This window comes from Mercenaria mercenaria, chromosome 18 (assembly GCF_021730395.1).
Source record: "Mercenaria mercenaria strain notata chromosome 18, MADL_Memer_1, whole genome shotgun sequence".
NCBI lineage: Eukaryota > Metazoa > Mollusca > Bivalvia > Venerida > Veneridae > Mercenaria > Mercenaria mercenaria.
In genome coordinates, this window is record NC_069378.1 from 17,661,646 (window position 1) to 17,680,846 (window position 19,201).

Consider the following 19,201-nt stretch of genomic DNA (forward strand, 5'->3'; position numbering starts at 1 on the left):
GCCTTGATTATGGATTTAATGAAAAGTAACTTTAATCCATGATCAGTGCTTACCGCTCTGTTCCAAAGCGGTTATGCAAAACTGTGCTTTAAATGTAAATTCGTGGATCAGGTTTACCTATCCGTACTTGAGTACGTTGGCCGCTGTACTTACAGTCGCATTTTGGCAACTAAATTCATTTTCTTTGGACGAAACTCTCTGGGAATTGCAAAATCACACTTTAAGAACATAATAAGGGGCATGTTCGCGGTCTATACTCTACGTGGCATTTCTATGCTTCATTGTGTCTGAAAGGCCGGATGGACCGTAATTAAACATAAATACAGATGGATAGACAGGTTTACCTAAAAGATGCGATTTGGCAAGAGTGCTTTGGAGTGGGTCATATTCAAGAAAGCTCCAAAGCATTACAGTAGTTACGCCTACGATATATTGAAAAGTCAACTATCTAAGAATAATTCAAACAGAATACCTTCAACGACGAGGATTATTCCGACGTTAAGGATAAAATCAGTGAGGTAGCCTCTACAATGCCGGAAGTTAGCTGTGAAGCCCAAGTTGAAGTCCCGCCGATAGTGAACCATGACAGACGCAAAATCAGACGTAGTCCTTGTGATTCCAATATGGTGCGGTTATACCTTAAAACTCAATATGTTTCATACTAAAAAATATGACAGTATGCTCTCAAAAGTTAAAATAAACCAGATGAATACACTTAATGCTGTAATTATTTGTTCAGGCGCGAATAATATAAATAGTAGACCACGTGGGAATATTGTAAGTGATGTAAAATTGCTTTGCATGACGCATGCACAAACTGGCCTAGAACCCCCGTCAATTTTTTCTTTCGATTCAATTATGAGATAAAATGAAAAGCCTGTCAGCATTAACAGTTAGTTTACGCCAATAAACATTTTAATCCTCTGCATTAATTCAGGACCCGTTATAGTTTTAATATGAATGAAATACAAGCGTTTTAAAACTCTGGAATAAAATGTCATATTTGAATATCATTAGGGCCTCATAATACTGTGAAAATGGATTTTTTAGTCTGGTATCCATCCTTATTGAATTGAAGAGACAATTACAAACGTTTCGATTTATGATACCATATTGTACTAAGAAATGCCTACGCATTTGTTATGCAGGCATCTTCTAGTTCGCCAACTGTCTATCTAGTCAATATTAAATATGCTACTGTTTTTCTATTGTAAAAATACAATAATACTATACTATACAGTCTGATACATATACATTAATTTTCTGAAAATTGAAAAGAAGGTTTCAAATATATCCATCAAGATTAAAATTATAACCGTGAATAATGTCTAGTCCAACTTATGTCCCAAATAGGGTAATTTTTCACGATCTGGATACCACTGTTTACAGTTCATTACAACATAAGCTGTCGTCAATGCCATGTTCTATCTCTTTGTCTCACAAATTAGTACCGCTCGTGCATTATGAACCGATTGGAACTAGGGAAATAAGTTTGTGCATCTACTAGGAATTGAACCCGTCTAACGTTGAAATAATTGTGAAACTACTTAATAGGTATGCTCTACAGGCAACCCAACCCCAACTAAAATAGGGTTGCCCATAGTTCGGTTATATCAAAGTGGCAAAGATTATATGTGTGGTTGTTTTGTTTGATATTTGAAAGGGTGTGGGGGTTTGTGTGTCATTGCAATTTGATACCATCACGTTTACGGTGCTAGCCGAAATATAACAAAACATTATTATTGCACTCTGCCAAACACAATCATTTTCATAAAAGTTATTTTCTCATTACTGCTGCCGGAGCCGTATTTTTATGCATATATCCTGTGTCTGTTGCAATATAGCTGCATACAAAGTTTCGTGAAAAACCTTTTTTTTTTTTTTTCGGGTGGGGGGGGGGGGGGGGGGGGGGGGGAAGATCAATTTTTTCAAACGGAAGGAATGCAAACCTGCAATCTTTAAATTAGAAAAAGATTACTTTGAAACATGTTTTCTTAAGTTCAAATCAATTATGAACTATTCGTTAACTACTTTACAGTAACCATTTCTACAAATTCATATTGCAACGTATGTTTCTTTCAATGAATTAAGTTACTGATAAACTGTCATGGTAATATCCTCAATAACAGCAGATGTGATAATACATTCATCCAGGAGAATAGTTGCTTTTTCCACTTTACTTGCGGAAAACATGTATAATTACTAGGGGTAGATTATTGCTTGCTTTACATTTTTTTGTCTTTTACAATCTACTAGAAGTAGACAATTTGGTGCATGAAGTGATTAAAAAAATGAAATTCTATCATTTCATTGACAATGACGAAATCTTCATTGAAATGGAAAGTTTAGCAAGCATTGGAATAATGCTCGAGGTTTGTCCGGAATTCATGTTAACGATGAGGGAGCCGAGGCACTGTAACAATTTCCTCGCTTACTTTTATTGGAGCGAGCCATATAAACTAGTAATTCAGACTCCGGCTGCGTCAAAGAAACAAGCAAGCTCCGCAACCCCACAATCTGTGTTGACAGGAAAATGAAACAAGGGAAAAACTGATTAGATTTTAGTTGCTTAATCATCTATACTCATGTTTTCTTTTGTATGTAAACGGACTATGAAATAGTAAACACTAAATTGTAGAATGCAAATGTTCGTAAGCGTCAGCTTTAGTTGCGGTAGGTCGTGTCCGCGTCTTATTAGATATTAGTACCTTCCTCGCTTGGCGCGAAGTAATATGAAATAAGGCACTGCCTCAATCGGGAATCGACCAGACTTCAACTCATCCCTTTAACATTTAAAAAAAACTGTCTACTAGGGTGTTTAATAACAGGCAAATTGTTGAGAAGCACAATAACAGACTTAAGGTGATCACAACAGCTCACGCTGTGCTCAGGTGAGCTAAAAATCATACAAACAGAAAAGTTACTGGATTGCAACTCACTGTTAACAAGACTTAACAGACAGACACACATTAACAATCTATTTGCACCACGGCAGGTTAAGAGCTCAGTCTAGGGAGACATATTAGCCTTTTTGTGCAGGTTTGGTTTTTTCTATTTGTTTTAATTGAAATTCTGAAAATTACTCGTAAAACAAACCCCAAATTTTGCTTTTATAACAACACAAAGATTTGCATACCTTTTTTTAATTGAAAAAAAAGTTCACATTTTTAATTTTTATTGTATACACATTTTAATGATCACGATCACTAACTTGATTATTCATCTAAATTCTAAGTGAATCAACTTTTAATAACAGTCGGATGCTTTTGTCAGCTTTGAAAAAAGTTTGTAAAAATAAAGAAAATGTGATTCTGAATTGTATTTAAAGTACAATTTCTCTTACAAAAAGAACAAACAAAAAAGGGGGCCATGAGGGCCCTGTTCGCTCCCTGACATTTTGAATAAAGTCAACATTCTACCAAGTTACTTTTAAGATTGATCAAAAATTAGCTTAAAGAGTTAAACTAGCTTTTCCTTTGATTGACTTGGTGACCTAGCTTTGAGCCCACGTGACCAGATCAAACTTGACTGAAAATCATCAAGATTAACTTTTTCTGATAAATTTATGAAGATCAGTCTAAAGTGGCCCTCTGGAGTGTTAACAAGCTTTCCCTTGTTTTTAACCAGGACCTTTTTTTAATCCCCCCAAACAAATTTTAACTTGGCCATGATATAAAGTTTAAAATTCACAAATTTTATTAAATTTTCAAAATGTGGCATACAGGGTTAAAAGTTTTTTCCTTTGTTTTGACCTGATGACCAAATTTTTTTACCTAACGTCTAATATCAAACTTGTCCAATATTTAATTGAGGAACATTTTGACCAAGTTCTTTAAAGATTGGGCCAAAATTGTGACCTCTAGAGGGTTAAAAAGCTTTTCCCTTGTTTTAACCTGGTACCTAGTTTTGACCCCACTTGACCCGATTTGAATCTGGTCTTGGATCTTTAAGATTAACTTTTTGACCAAGTTTTTTTTAAAGAATTTTTGGGTTCATAAATTTGGTTTTTCCTTTTTTTAAAACTATTTTCCTTTGTTTTGATAGTTTTTTGACCTACAAACCCAGATCAGTCGGGCCCTTTGAGATCATCAAGATTAATTTCACCAAGTTTATGAAGATTAGCCTTAAATTTGCCCTCTACGGGTTAAAAAGCTTTCCTTTGATTTGACTTGGTGACCTTTTTTTTTTTGATCCAAAAAACCCAACATAAAACGTGTCCAAGATTTTATGGGGGGTAACATTTGACCAAGTTTCATAAAGAAGGTCAAAAGTGACCTCTAGGGTTAACAGCCCCAAATTTGTTGACAACGACGGCCCCGGGGGCATCACAAAAGCTCCCTTAGACTTTGGCTCAGGTGGCTAAACACAAAGTTGTCACAAGAGTGACAATTAACCCCTAAAATAGGGCCCCTTTGCAGAACTAAGAAAAATTCAAACAGCTTTTTCTTGAGCTATGCCTAATACCCAAATTCAATCTCTTTTTTCATGTCCTCCCCCCAAGGTTCTCAAGTTGTTGTAGGAAAAGGGTTTAAATTTTCCCGGGTCATCCTGCCCTTTTGGGAAACTCTAATCAATACGGGTAACTGCGGGTAAAACCCAAACCTTGTACAAAATTTTTGTGTTTTATCCCAAGCATCCTGAATTATTGTCCAAAAAAACCCTTTTTAAAAAACGTTTTTTATTTTTTAAATTTTAACATCATCCCCGACAAAATAGGTCTATGGCGATTTTCCATTTTAAATGGTGGAGGAAGACCCCGGGTGCCCCCCGTAACATTTAAAAACGGGTCGTGCCCCTTGACCTGGACCTACTGCCTCAACATCATTAGGGGGCCACTGGGGCATATCAACCCCCCAAAATTTTTCATGATCCATGATCAAGCATTCTCAAGTTATAATCTAAAAAAACTTTTCCCTGTTTTCCCTTATTTGACCTTGCCCCAGACCTCAAAAGTAAATCTTGACCTGATTTCATGATGTGACACCTTGTACCAAATTTTTATCATCCTAGGCCAAGTCTCAAGTTATCAGGGAAAGGGTTCAACTTTTAAAGGGGCCGTGACCTTGACCTTTGATCATTGCCCCAAAAATTCAACAACCTTATTTTACTGAAACACCGTGTTACAAAAGCTATGACCCCGGCCAAAGCGTTTGCAATTATCTTGACCTTTGCCCCACTGACCCCAAAGTCAAATTTGACCTGTAACATTACCAAAAAAAAAAATTTAAATCGGTCAAGCTTTCATGAGTTATCACTGGAACCTAAAAACCCTACTGATGAAAGACGACAAGCTTACTACAGGGGGGTTAACAGAACATTATTTTTAAAAACTCATGAAAAATATGAGAACTAGATGCCCAGGGCAAATGTCAAGCCCGCCAGCTTCAAAAGGACGGGGATTTGCAGAACCCCTTGTCTCAGGGCAAACATTTTTTTTAAAAATAAAAGAGATTGAAAAAGTTACAATATAATTATTACAGAAAACAAAAAAGGAACAAAAAATTAAAAAAAAAAAATTAAAAAAAAAAAATCAAAAAAAAAATTAAGCCACCAAAATCCGCACCAGCAAGAAGGTCAAAATACCTAAAAATTTTGAGAAACAGCATTTTGTACACAAAAAAAGGGTCTTGTTTTTTCCCTACGACCAGTAAAAAAAAGTTAAAAATGTAAGCATTTATAGTAAAAAACAAAGGGAAGTAATTTAGGTCTTAGCATGAACCCTCGCAGATGATGACAATTGTGCCAAGTTACATAAAATCCCTCTTGATCAAAAAGAAATTCCAGACAAAGAAATTTTTGATCGATTTTTGACCTCCAAGTGTGATCTTGCCCAGCCCCTAGGCCCGGTTTTTCCGCATACACCCCTCTCATGGTGGTGAACATTTTGCCAAGTTACCAAAGTCCCCCCATGCATGAAGAAAAATGCTCCAGACAAAGTTGTCATCTTGTACCTTTGCCCTTTAAAAGGGACCTTGACCTTAGACCTAGGGACCTGGTTCTTGCGCATGACACTCCCCCAAAGATGGTAAACAATTGTCCCAAAGTTAATCAAAACCCCTCCATCTAAAGAAGAAATGCCCGGGCAAAGCACTTTTGAATTTGCCCTTGACGGAAAGGTGATCGACCTTTGAGATGGAACCCTGGGCTTCGCAGACACCCGTCCCACTGAGGTTAACATCATACATAATAAACAAGAGCCCCATGCATGCCCAAAATTTATGGCCCGGGACAAAAAAACCCGGGACGGAGCCGCACGCAATACCCGAAAGACTTTTGAAACAAGTCTTCGCCCCCGAAGGGGGCTCACAATAACAAAACCAAAGTGATAATACTTATCTTTTAAAGTAAAAAGGCTTAGTCAAACACTGCGTTCTCAAAATAAATTATTTTTCTAAATAAATCCTGAATTCCTTCCAAAAAAGTTTTTTTTTTTTTTTTAAAGGTTTCCCGTTTTTCTGTCTTTTTTATTTTTTCTGGTGTTTCTTTTTTGTTTTTCAAGTAAGGTTTTTTTGACCTTCCTTTTTGTAGGCCCCCCTTAAAGAAGTGAACCTGTAAAACAGAAATCAAATTTGAAAAACTGATAAAAAGAGACCCCAACCAACTTTCATAAAGATCCCAGAAAAATGGGGACCTACAGAGTGGCCAAGGGAAAAGTTTACCGAGCAGGGACACGAGGGACCCCGCGTATCACAAAAGTCCCCTTGTATTTTGGACGGGTGAGCTAAAAATCATATCTGAAAAACCGCTTCCTCCGGAAAACCATAAAATGAAAAAAAAATTTAAACCTTTGTTGATTGATTTTTGGGAAATGTTCCCTTGCATTTGGATGTTGAGCAAAAATGCAATATTTTGGATTGGGAGGGGCCCGAATAAGGCCTCGTCATATAAGGACAAGAATCTTTCAAAGTTTTCTTTTGGGTGAGTTGTAAGGGAATTTAAAATTCTTTGGGAAAATTTTAAAAGAGGACCACCCCATGATCATTCTGTGAAGTTTGGTGTAAACGCCCAGTGGTTCGAAAAGTTTTTTTAAAATTGTTGGGGCACATGAGGGACATCAACTCATGTTGTCCATTTGGACAGGGTGATCAGAATAATTGTTAAATTTGCTACATGATAAATTTTATATTTTGTCCAGAAATGTTTTATTACAAAAAATGAAAGGGTCTTTACTTGGGTCTAAAAAAAAATTTGTTTTTTTTAAACTGTAAAAGAAATAAGGTAAGGGGGTCGAAAAACTTTTTCTTTGGATTTTTTAAAATATTTTTTAGGGGGACTTTTTGGGAAAAAATTTTTGTGTCAAAAATGAATACAGATATGGGGGGATCCTCTAGACACAGTAAGTTTTATTTATAACACTGTCCTTTTAAAGCAAAAAAGTGAGAATTGAACTTTTTGTCAAAAAGTTGAAAAAAAAGTTTTCAAGACAAAGGCGGACGGGGCCCTCCTTTAGGGGCGGGCAAAATTTATGGTAGGTAGGATACAGGGAAAAAACAATTTTTTACTCCAATGTTCCCTTGGGATTTATTCTTGCACTGACTCAATCCAAAAAAATCTTTTTACCCCAAATATTAATTTTTTAAAATATATCGCTTTTTGAATGATTTAAACTGCTTCCCACAGGGCCAACTATAAAAAAAACAAAAGATAGAAATACCTTTTGAGCCGCAAGCAAGTGGTTTCCGTGTAACAAACATTTGGGGCAGTACAACAAAACTCGTAAAAAAGACCAAAATGCCCGAAAATGTGAAAAGGTGACAAATAAGAAAACATGGACAACCAGTGTTTTTAAAATTTTAAAGGGCTAAGAGAAAAACCCTTTTCATTTTTCAATTTTATGCCAAAAATGACCCCAATTATATCATTGGGATGGCGGGAGAAAATTTTTTAAATAAAACTTTTTTTAATGAAAATAAAACATAGCAAATTTTTTCAAAATTAAAAAAAACGAAAATAAATGTGGTTAAAAATTTCAGTTTTTAAAAAAAAAAAAGTCCCCTGTATGAGTAGGTTTAAAAAGTTTACACAATGACCACCCGAACAGCCAAACATTACTTTTAAACCCCGGACCTTTTTGACTTGGGGGTCAATGACCTTTACTTTTCTCGGTCATTAAAAGGGAAAAACAGACTGGGTAAAGCAGCTAGAAAAATCTGTTCTGCCTTCCCATTTAGTATAAACCGGAGCCCACAAAATGCACAATTGTTTATTGGTAATGACGGGCATGATTTTAAAACGTATAACTTTTAAAAGATTTGGTATGTGTGCAGTAACACAATTCGATTTTCAACTAACCCATGCTGCAACCAATAAAATTTTTTCCCAACCCGACACCAACACTGCCCGAACTTAAAACCCCGAATTTTGAACCCAAAAAAATGGTCCAGTATACCTTCAAAAACTTTTATCGGATTTTTTTGGGACATGCTCGACTGGGGATTCCTAGGAGAACGGAACTGAATGCATCGGGCCAAAAATAATGTGAGCGGGTTCATTTGCATTTGCAGGGTCAAAATTTAAAGGTTTGCCAACGTACTGCAAATTTTCGCAGACTGTCTTTTTTTTTTTTGGCTTAATCGAAATTACTTTCAAAATTTAGACTTTCAATAAAATTTAAAATTCCTAAAAAAAACATTCGAAAAATCAAAATTTTTGCACAGTTTTCCTTGGCGTATAATTTTTTGGTTATAACTCAAAAAACCTTTAAATAATTGGAACGCACATGAGGCGTACTTAAATAATGGGTGAAAAAACGGCAAGCAAATTTCGTCCTAAATTATAAAAGCGTTTCAAAAAGATACATTACAAAATTTTAAAAATACCTGGTTCTGATTTAATTTTAAAAACCTCAATTTCTTTTTAATCAGAATCCATCAACAAAAAAAAGGGGTAACCAAAAAAGAGGTGTTTCTGTTTTCCTCAAAAGAAAGCGAATCTACAAAATAACAAAAAACCGCAACAATTTTGATATTATTAAATTTTTTATTTTCAAAATAAAATTTTGGGAAATTTTTTTCTTAACTTTCATTTCCCAAAAAAAGACTTGCTTTAGCGAGTCCAAAAATTTACCCCGTGTTTTTTGGAAAAATAATTACTCTTTTGCTGTTTGGTTCTGACTAACTCTTAAACTCTTGCATTTTTTGGGAAAAGTTTGAATTCAATTCCCTTTATAATTTGACCAAAATAATCGAGCTGCTTCAGAACTCCAGATAAGGGGGTGTATTTTTGTAATTACGAACTTGTTTTGGGGGTCAATAATTTTTTTAAAAATTGGGGAAACAATACAAAAAATTTTAAAATGTGTTTTATCAGTATGACAGAAAAAAGTATAAAATATATCCAAAGAAAGATCGAGCCGAATTTCAGTCCTTTTCGCCAAGTTGCGCTTTTTCAACGCATCCCACTGTTGACAATTTTTCCGGGCAAAGAGTGGGAATAACGAAAAACGCCAAAAGCATAAATTTAAAGCATTAAAACCCTAATTTTTTTGGGGCTTCAAAAATTAGCGTCTAAAAAATGAAAAGGGGAAAAATTTACAAAAAGAGGGGAACCAAGTTAATTTTTTTTAATTTTTGGGCTAGAACAGATAAAAACCCAAATTTGAAAAAAAAATCTTTTCTTTTTTTAAAAAAAAAAGTTAGTTTTTTTGTTAAAACCCGATCAGGCAATGTTCCAGCCTTTTTTAAAAACTATATTTTTTTCTATAAACCAAAGAGCTATAAAATACACGAATGGCAATTGGATATCCCCCGTCTCTCGTGAGCGTGTTTTCTTATTTCAAAGCGTTTGCCAACTTTATCAATATAATCAAAACAAGACGCTTACGAAGTATAAAACTGTGGACGCCCCCGGGACGTAATTAAAAAACCATTTGTGTCCGTTTTCAAACGAAAACTTGATTCTCAAATTTTAATCATAAATTCATTCCTTCCTCCTGGGGGGGTAGTACTGTAAATAAATAACTTTAAAAAAGCACCATTATCGAAAAAAATGACCGAAACTCAAAAACCCTTTTTTCAAAGCGTTTGTGACTTGACAATCATAAAACAGATCTTAAACGAGATTTATAATTTTTTCACAGATTTGGCGGAAATTTTCCTATAGCCTTTTAATTTTCCGATTGTTTTTTTATGCTTTTGTAGAAGCCGATCCGATTTCCCCCATATTTAGGCGACACCTTTTCGGCAGAAAAGAAGCTCAAATTAATTTTGTTATACAGCAGTGGCCTTAAAAAAACAATAAATTAAAAAGGGCCCCTTTCAAATGGAATAAATAAAAATGTAAAAAAAGGGAATTTTTATGCTTTTTATGGGGGGGGTTTTTTTTACATTAATTATACAATGAAAATTTGTTTCTCAGTTTTTTTAAAAATTTAACAGGTCCAACCACGCACATTTGGGCGGGTGCCTCCATATTCTATATAAAAGTAAAATAAATTTCCCTTAACAGTCATCCTCAATAAATCACGGGTTTAATTTTTAAAAAAAATTAATATAGCTTTGTACAAGAATTCAAAAAATAAAGTACCGGGAAAAGGAAATTTAAAATACGATTTGAAAAGCGAACAAAGGTGAACTTTCTCTCATCCCCGGTGAAAAATCATTGGGGAATATTTTTTTTCCTCAAATTTTTTAAAATGTCGGCGCCCGAGTAAGGTTACCACCGCTCTAAAATAAAATTTCAAAAGTCCCTTTTAAAAAAAAACTATCAGTATGAATAAAACATTTGTATCAAAAATATATCGTGGGATTTCTTTTGACCAACAAAAAAAAAGCTTATTTGAATATCTTTCTGGTCGCAGACATCTTATTGTGCGGGATTGCTTTTTCCCCACGACGAGGACGCTTATTATTAACGAAGCCGTGAATCCCGAAATTTCATCGGGTCGCGCACGCCCTGCTAAACCGGAATCCAATTTTTTATTTTTGGATTAGGTGTTTTGGTACCCCTCGTATGTTTCCGTATGGGGTTCGATTACGATTTCTCGCTTTGCGACAAAAAAAGGGGAAGATCGATTCCCTTTTAAAAGGGGGTTCTAGGCCTGCGCCCGGTGTACTGGGGGGTTTTCAAAACACACCTACACTTATTTTTAAAAAAAGGGCACTAAAAAATATAAGGAAAAAGTGGAAAACCACGGCGCCAACCGACAAGAAAAAAAAAATGTTAAAGGCTCGGTCGATTGAACCTATTTTTCCGCAAAAGGATCACCGGCCCCCCTCTAGTCCCCCGGGGTTTAGCAAAATAACATTTAATATGCTGCTACAAGTACCAAAGACAATTTAGAGACATCCGTAGATGTGTTCATATGGTGGTGTACTTGGAATCGTCAATGATACACTGGCGTGTAATTCCATAACAAGCGGCGTATGGTCCCAGTTAAAATAATGGGCTTGCCCTAAACAAGAAAACAATAGGCAGAACTAAACAAACTGGACTTTGGAAAGGGGATACTGCATATCACAAAAACTGCCTTGAGACAAAATTAAAAAGCAGGGGTGATTATACACCACAGAAAAAAAGCCACGGAAGTAGGAGTATTGGAACCACCCAAACCGAAATGTTGAAACTGAAAAACTAAAAAGTACCAATAACACAATATAAATGTCGTGCTGAACGATCTGAAAAACTGAAATATAACAGCTCTTATTGACCCGAACACACAACACAAACTTTAGCGTTGATTTAGCTCTTTCACAATAAACTCATTGCAGTGGAGATCTGGAAACGAACATTATGGAGAATCAGTAGGGTAGAGTTAGTTGGAGAAAATTAAGTATCTGGCGTAATTAGTAATAACAGGTTAGATATAAAAATCACTGTGATTCTAAATCTCCACATGAGAGTGCGACTGCTTCATGTTGATGAAAATAAGTATAATTGTTTTATTAACGTGTGTGCTTCTAATACTGTAAGTGAGCTTTTCAGATATGGGGTACAAAATACAACATCAGATAGAAAATTAGTAACAAAGATACCTAACCTCCGATCAGACCACGCCGAATTCAAAGACTTTATGAAAGAAATGGTTCCAGAAAAATATATGGCGGCAGTGAAATAGGAGCCGTTCAGCATAAACATATATAATTGAAACAACTCTAAATCGCAGATGGATTATCTTTAAATAAAAATCAGTCGAGGTAAACAGTACGAATATAATACTAGTACATTTTCCTTTCACTTATCACGATGCAGTTAGCTTAAGAATTCTGACCGAAGATATCGAAAGGAGGACTGTGGTATTAAAAAGAAACATCAGTAAACTTGACAACACCAGGTTCAATAACCAGACTAAACAATTTTGGACGGAAAACAAAGTTGCATCTTTGTCAGTTTGGTTGGACAATGGCAAAGCATCGGTCTAAAATGAGATCCGACTCTGAAGATGTAAAATACTGTATAAACAAGATTTTACATGCACAAATACATTTTCATAAAATCATTTACATGTAAAGGCATAAATGATCAGTCAACAATAATTACTCTAGAATATTACCACTTGGTTAGTTGATGACTACCAAATGACGCTTGAGTCAGATAAATCGTTCAAAGAAATCAAAAATGCAATTTTTAGAGAGAAAAAAATGGCAATGATCAAAAATAAAGTAGTCTGAAGTAAATAGCAAAGCGAGTGTATTTAATAGCTAATATACATAATACGATTGGAAGAGAAAGTCTGAAAAATATAGAGCTTGTTCCATCTTTAACGCGGATAGTATTAAACAATGTACTTGCTCATCAAACAGTCTGAGAATAAATCCTAGTTAAATGTTTAAGCACTAAGACCAAAAGAGTTACATTGATTGATGCAATATCAATGAATCAAAAAGATACTTACCAGACTAAGACTAAACCAAATCATTTGATCGCAGTGATCGGGATTAGATCAAATTTTGCCTTACAAAGTTTTTTTTTATTCCACACATCTGTAATTGGGTTGGCATTCTTCTTAAGTTATCAAAAACAGCGGGTTTTATCAGAATAAATACTTCAGTTTCTCATGATCAATCAAGCAAGGTTGTCCGATCATTCAAGCGGAACCGATTGCGTTTCATATACGAAAATCACAACTGTATAACAGGAATAACGCTTCCATCTAGCATTCACCAAAGTGTGCCTAAATCCATTAAAATCAATTATTATTTTGAAGACTGATACACAAATTGTTGCCAAAACTGAATGACAATATAGCTATTTTTTGAAATTTTGAATTTTTACGAGAAATCCATTGATGCGAATATGAACTAAGAAAGGACAGGTTTAGCTAACGTGAAATTCAAAAGCAAAAAGCAGAAGTGCAGAGATATGGACAATTCAAATGTCGAATCATTGGGCGTATGTAATGGGTATAATATTGATTACATACTTTTGACAATGGTGACATTTGGCGTAATAAAAAATAAAATCATTCAACTTCGGAAGCAGGAAAAGTATAACTCTACAAAGGAAAGTGCTATAGATCAAAATAAACGATTTTCTAACGATAATATTAAGTCGAGTCTAGAGACGTATCCGGAAGTATAAATAAAGCAACTGAAAAAAAAATAATATCGGGTTTTATGTGAGACAACATGTGTCCTCGTATTGCAAAAACTACACTACTGTGCGAAAAGAATCTAGTTGGACTAACTTACATAGTATAAAATATTTTAATCACTCTCTCCACGTAAATAACTCATTAATGCAATAGCCGAGATTTGCTTAAAGCCGTTTCAATCAAAATATAACACAAAGTACTTTTTATGCGTATATGCATATATCATATTGATCAACTAAGGACACTTAGGGATTTTTTTCCACCATTCCGTAGTCATTGGAGTAAAGTCCATTATGTTTAAAACAAAATGATATATATTGACATATATGACATATATTGAAAGTTTGAAAAATGAAAAAAAATAAGATAAGATAAACAATTGAAGTGAAACAGTTGCATTCGGGACGACCTTTTCACTTTAAGTAAGAGAACTTTTATCGAAATATTAGTCACTTTTAGGATAAAACACTCCAGTTTCTTCGTTTCGTTTCAGTAGAGAAGGGAGAACACCGTGTATATCATTCATTAATTGAGCTGGTGTATCATATCCCTTGTGTCAATTTTCACTGTCTGTTTTTTCTTTTATACCATGCTGAACTGGCCGTGAACGTATGTATACATGCATAAATATTTTTATTTAATATTTTAAGTAATTACACAACTAGTAGCTTAAAATGCTATGTGAAAAATATGCAGGGACATATCCTAAAATTTTGTAAAATGTTTACTAGCAGTGATTAATGACTTCAGTATGAATTCTTTGTACCGTATGGAATATAAATTGTTTCATTAAGTTCTGTTATTGGATGCTCACGACGCTTTATAGCACATGTTACCGGGAAAATCAAAATTACGAACTACTAGCTTTTCGTGATTTTTTTGTTTGATAATGACAAATCCTTTCTATATGGTTATATTAACCAATAACCTAACCGAACAGATCTCTTCGTGCCATTTCAAGAAGAGTTCATTTTTGTTGTCCAAGGCTGGTCATCTTCTTTGTAATAACTATGTATTCCAATTAATGCAAGTTCCTATTTACCAGCTTTCTATATTTAGGCTTTGTTGCAAATTAACTAAGAGGTCATCAGTTGTAATAAACAATATTTAAAGTACAAATCTAGGCATTTTGTTCTCTAATTTCTCCTAAACATCTGTTAATTTACAAGAAACTTGCGGAACAAATCTTGCGTTTCACATATAATTTGTTACTCCAGTCAATGACTGGCAGGCTGTTTAATTCTCTTTTTTTCAGTTTATATAGCGCACCAGAAAGCATGTCTGTCCACAGCATTATTCACAAGAGCTATAATTTGAGTGACAATGGAATGTGTAAACATCAAATTATTTCTTGACTGTGTATCTTCACGAGAGTCTAACGGATATTGTCATGATGAAGTAAGGATGCCTCTTTAAAAACTATTATCCAGTGTCTTCAATATTACATTACGACAGTTCTTCCATGTGCAGCTTTTTGTTCCTTTTTGCATGAAATACCATCACATTTACATATACATATAAAACTTTCGTTGTAACGATAAACAAAGAAGGTATAGAAGGTTGCCGACAATATTAAAAGTTTACAGAAGTGAGTCTATATATCAACATCTTCTGTTGCAAAGTTTATATCCCATTTCCTGTTTCTAAAATTATATTTCGATGTTACTGACTTCTGACATATCTACATCGTCGTCAAATATGGTTTCTACATACTAATGATGTGATACGATACAGCAGCATTATATTTTTGCAAAACTTTGACAAAATTGTTTCACGAACCTAGATTTGAGCTAAAGTTGATGAAAGATGTTGAAAACTAGCATGCCAACCATACTTTACACAGTCATGTACTGTATTGAATCATAATTACTATACATACATTAATAGTTATCATATTGTGATTTAAAACATATGATAATATATTTCTATATAAGAATGATTGTTTTACATGCAAATTCGGACTAAAATATGACAAAAGGCCATCATAGAGAACGGATTATTTACCTAAACTCGTACGGGAAACGGTTTTAGAATATAATCTAAACTGTAACTAATTTAATAGAAAGACAATATTTCGATAGAATGTTAACATATTTTTTTTTTAATTAAATTCCGAGCTGGTCAAACGTTTGATAATAAAGAAACAAAACTTTCTTTTATTATCATAACTTGAATTAAAATCTGATGCTAGACTCTACAATGTAGGTGTAAACCAAGAAAAATTAATTCTAAAGATATTGCAAAATATGTGCGTAGTAAGGTCTATACGTGGACTACAACTCCCCAATCATAACAATTCTTTGTTTGTTTGTTTTGGGTTTAACGCCGTTTTTTCAACAGTATTTCAGTCATGTAACGGCGGGCAGTTAACCTAACCAGTGTTCCTGGATTCTGTACCAGTACAAACCTGTCCTCCGCAAGTAACTGCCAACTTCTCCACATGAATTGTCAGAGGCGGAGGACGAATGATTTCAGACACAATGTCTTCTATCAAATCGTCACGGAGAACATACGCCCCGCCCGGGGATCGAACCCGCGACCCTGCGATCTGTAGACCAACGCTCTCCCTACTGAGCTAAGCGGGCGGGCCTCATAACAATTGAGTATGACCATAAATAAACATTAGCAAGATAGAACACTTCCGTGCGTTTATCTAATCTAGTATAGTATATAACTCATATCATGACCACAGGTTGTCTTTCAGCAAGTACTGTTGACCTTTCTGTGTCTCTCTTGCACTTCAACACCATTATATAGCCGCTTGTTTAAACTTGAATGAACTTTCTACATGCTTATGTATTACTATTACGTGATCGCACTTTACTATAATGCGGTGGAAACATGTTTATATCTCATGGTGCCTCCATAGCTTTTGTCTTCTCTACAGAGTCATGGATAATGTATATAGACTATCAGTCGGGTTATGACCTGTCTAAAAAATAATCTCTGTCCTTATTTCCTCTATATTAATCTGTATGGCATAAATTTCTATACATTTCTTTCACAGCAATACGATAGATAATTCCGTAGCGGATCCTTAATAAGTGTCGGAAATATACAATGTGACAACTGTAAAAAAATAAACTGAATTTTAGGTCGATTTCGTGACAAGCAGCATGAATATAAAAGAGAAATAATACTATTTCTTATTTTGATGAAAATGAATTGTTACAGATATAGCATAAGTAGGCTTTGGTTATTTCGTTTTATGTGTTGCTTTTCTCTCTGTATCTCCATCTACTCAATTGTATTTCTTGTTTGAAATCGTTACTAAATATTTAAGGCTCATAACAATTATATCGGTCATAGCATCGACCAATTAATATAGTTAAATAAACCTGTTGGATATTTATTTTTGGCATTTTGTGAATTGAAACCATCTTTATATTGAGAAGCCTTATATTCAAAAATAGCGGAGGTGGAAAATGACATTTGTAAACAACGAGAATATGACTCTTGTCTGTCAAGAAGTCGCAAGAGAATGTGTTGCATAAATTAAGAAAAAATCTGCAGTAATTTGTCAAATTTTGAGCGAACGATCAGATACGTTAAAATGTGTAAAAAGTGAATAATAGCCTAACGTTGGGTGGCTGATTTTGGCCAACGTCGTGTTTGTGTTCTGTTATCTTTTCGATATTTTCGTTGTCATATTGTAATTGTGTCTTTCGTCTTTCGCGCTTTCGTTGTTGTGCCTGCTATTACATGAAAGGACAACGATTTATGTCGGTTAAAAATCGTATGTTGTTTATCCTTTGAAACAAAACATTACTGCTGTGATCCCTACCCGTTGTATCTTCTTTTTGACCCAATGTGCTCCTTAGACTTTAAAAGCACTTGTTTGTATGACAATTCATACGACGGAAACATCAATTATCGTTTGCACTGGTACCTTGAAAAAAGTCATGAAAAACTACAATGAACGGATCATGAAATTGGGGTTGTACGTGTCAGTTTGGACTAAATATCTGGAGAGAACCAAAATAACCATTTCACTGCAATTTGTTAATATCATTTTAGTAGGTCCAGTCGTAATAGGAGGGATCCATCACCATTTACCTATAATTTAATAATATTACATCCAATATTCAGTATGTATAATAGAGAGTTTACGTTTAAAAAGTTTAAAACCAGAAAATTCTAAGATGTATTTGACAGTATTCTTTGCTACTGAAGATCGTAGAAGCTGGTCAGCATGGTGGGCTCATGGATTATGTTTTGCTACGTGTGACTGCGGCATTCAAAGCGTTACCGATCGTGCTCCAATTCCTACCAAAAAAAAACTAGGTGAATGTTGGTAAAAATGTAATTTTGACTAAATCTAATTAACCTGTTGATGGATCGTCATGAGATTTACACACAATCTAAACTGACTTTAGAGATTTGCCTAAAATTTCTATTAGCTTAAGCATGTTTATGCATTAAAAATACATCACAATATACTTAATTTAGTCAGTGAACAAACACATCATCGCAGAGTCATACTATACGTTACCTGTATAAAATATTGAAATTATATATCTTTGAAAGTGTAGTACCCTAATTCACAATACAACCTATTCAGCGGCGGATATAACTTCACTGAATTTGCAAAATTGTTTGTTTCGCACAAACTTTTTGACTATTTCTGTTTTATATCAGATGACAGATGGTGTAATTGGTGACGTTCGCTGTTAAGGTCAAAAATAAATAATATTTATCAGATATGAGATTTAGTAAAGCTAATGTAGCACATACTATGATACAATAACATGGAATATATACATTTTCTTACTAATAGTATAATGTTGAACTTGCTTTATAGATCTGCTTTTTCCAGTATTCTGACATGTTATTCTTGCCGTAAATTGATACAATGTAACTCAAAACCATTAAGAGGATATGCAGTCAAAAAGACAATATGATTGTTATGTTGCATCATGTAAGATCCATGCATCTTACTGAATACTACTACATGACATATGTTTATTTGTGGTAACGCGGAACTTTTAGGTGTTGTTCTATGCGTAAAAAGGTAATAAAATATGATCACACTAATATGCTGTATTAGACAGGTAGCCATACAGCTGGCAAGGTAAAGTTATATATTTTATCTCAATGATTTCTTTGATTGACTATTCCATTTGATACATGTGAACACGCACTAACTTGGCTGTCTTCTGAATATATTTTGTATGGATTCCAAGGAAAGATTATGTTATTGTTGACAATCCATTGTTGACAATCCTAACGTTTTTAATAAATGCAATGTTACTAAATCTGATTGCCAAAACTTTATGAAATTCCAGTTACTGGCTTTTCTCATGTTATCAGAATAATCATATTTATATGTAGTTACAAATGAAGCGCCATTATTGACTAGATTGTTGAATCACACAAAATAATAATAACTGATTTCAGTTGACAGCAACTGATCTCAGTGGTCTCGAAGGATTTCAAATGACGTCACTTGGGGTTATGTGACGCTAGTACGCGGACCAAGGTTCCCTTATCACAAAGACGTTATGTGGGAGCTCATTGTACCGGCCGAAGTTCTTAAGATATGCAATGCACATATAATGTGTGTCCATGTACGCAGTGTATCAATCTGTTAGAATAATTTGCATATTTGATGTATTAATAACGTAATTCACCAACACAGATAGAGATTGACCCCCTTTCCATTCTATGAGT

The 19,201-nt window shown here is 34.4% G+C and overlaps 1 protein-coding gene across 1 annotated transcript in view; it reads left to right on the top strand.

Moving 5' to 3' along the window:
• Nucleotides 1–19,201, top strand: part of LOC123538853 (uncharacterized) — a 109,940-nt gene that overhangs the window by 10,433 nt on the left and 80,306 nt on the right. Inside the window, exon 8 of the mRNA XM_053529684.1 lies at nt 468–612. Within this exon, the coding sequence (XP_053385659.1) occupies nt 468–612 (145 nt within the window). The remainder of the gene's footprint in view (nt 1–467; nt 613–19,201) is intronic.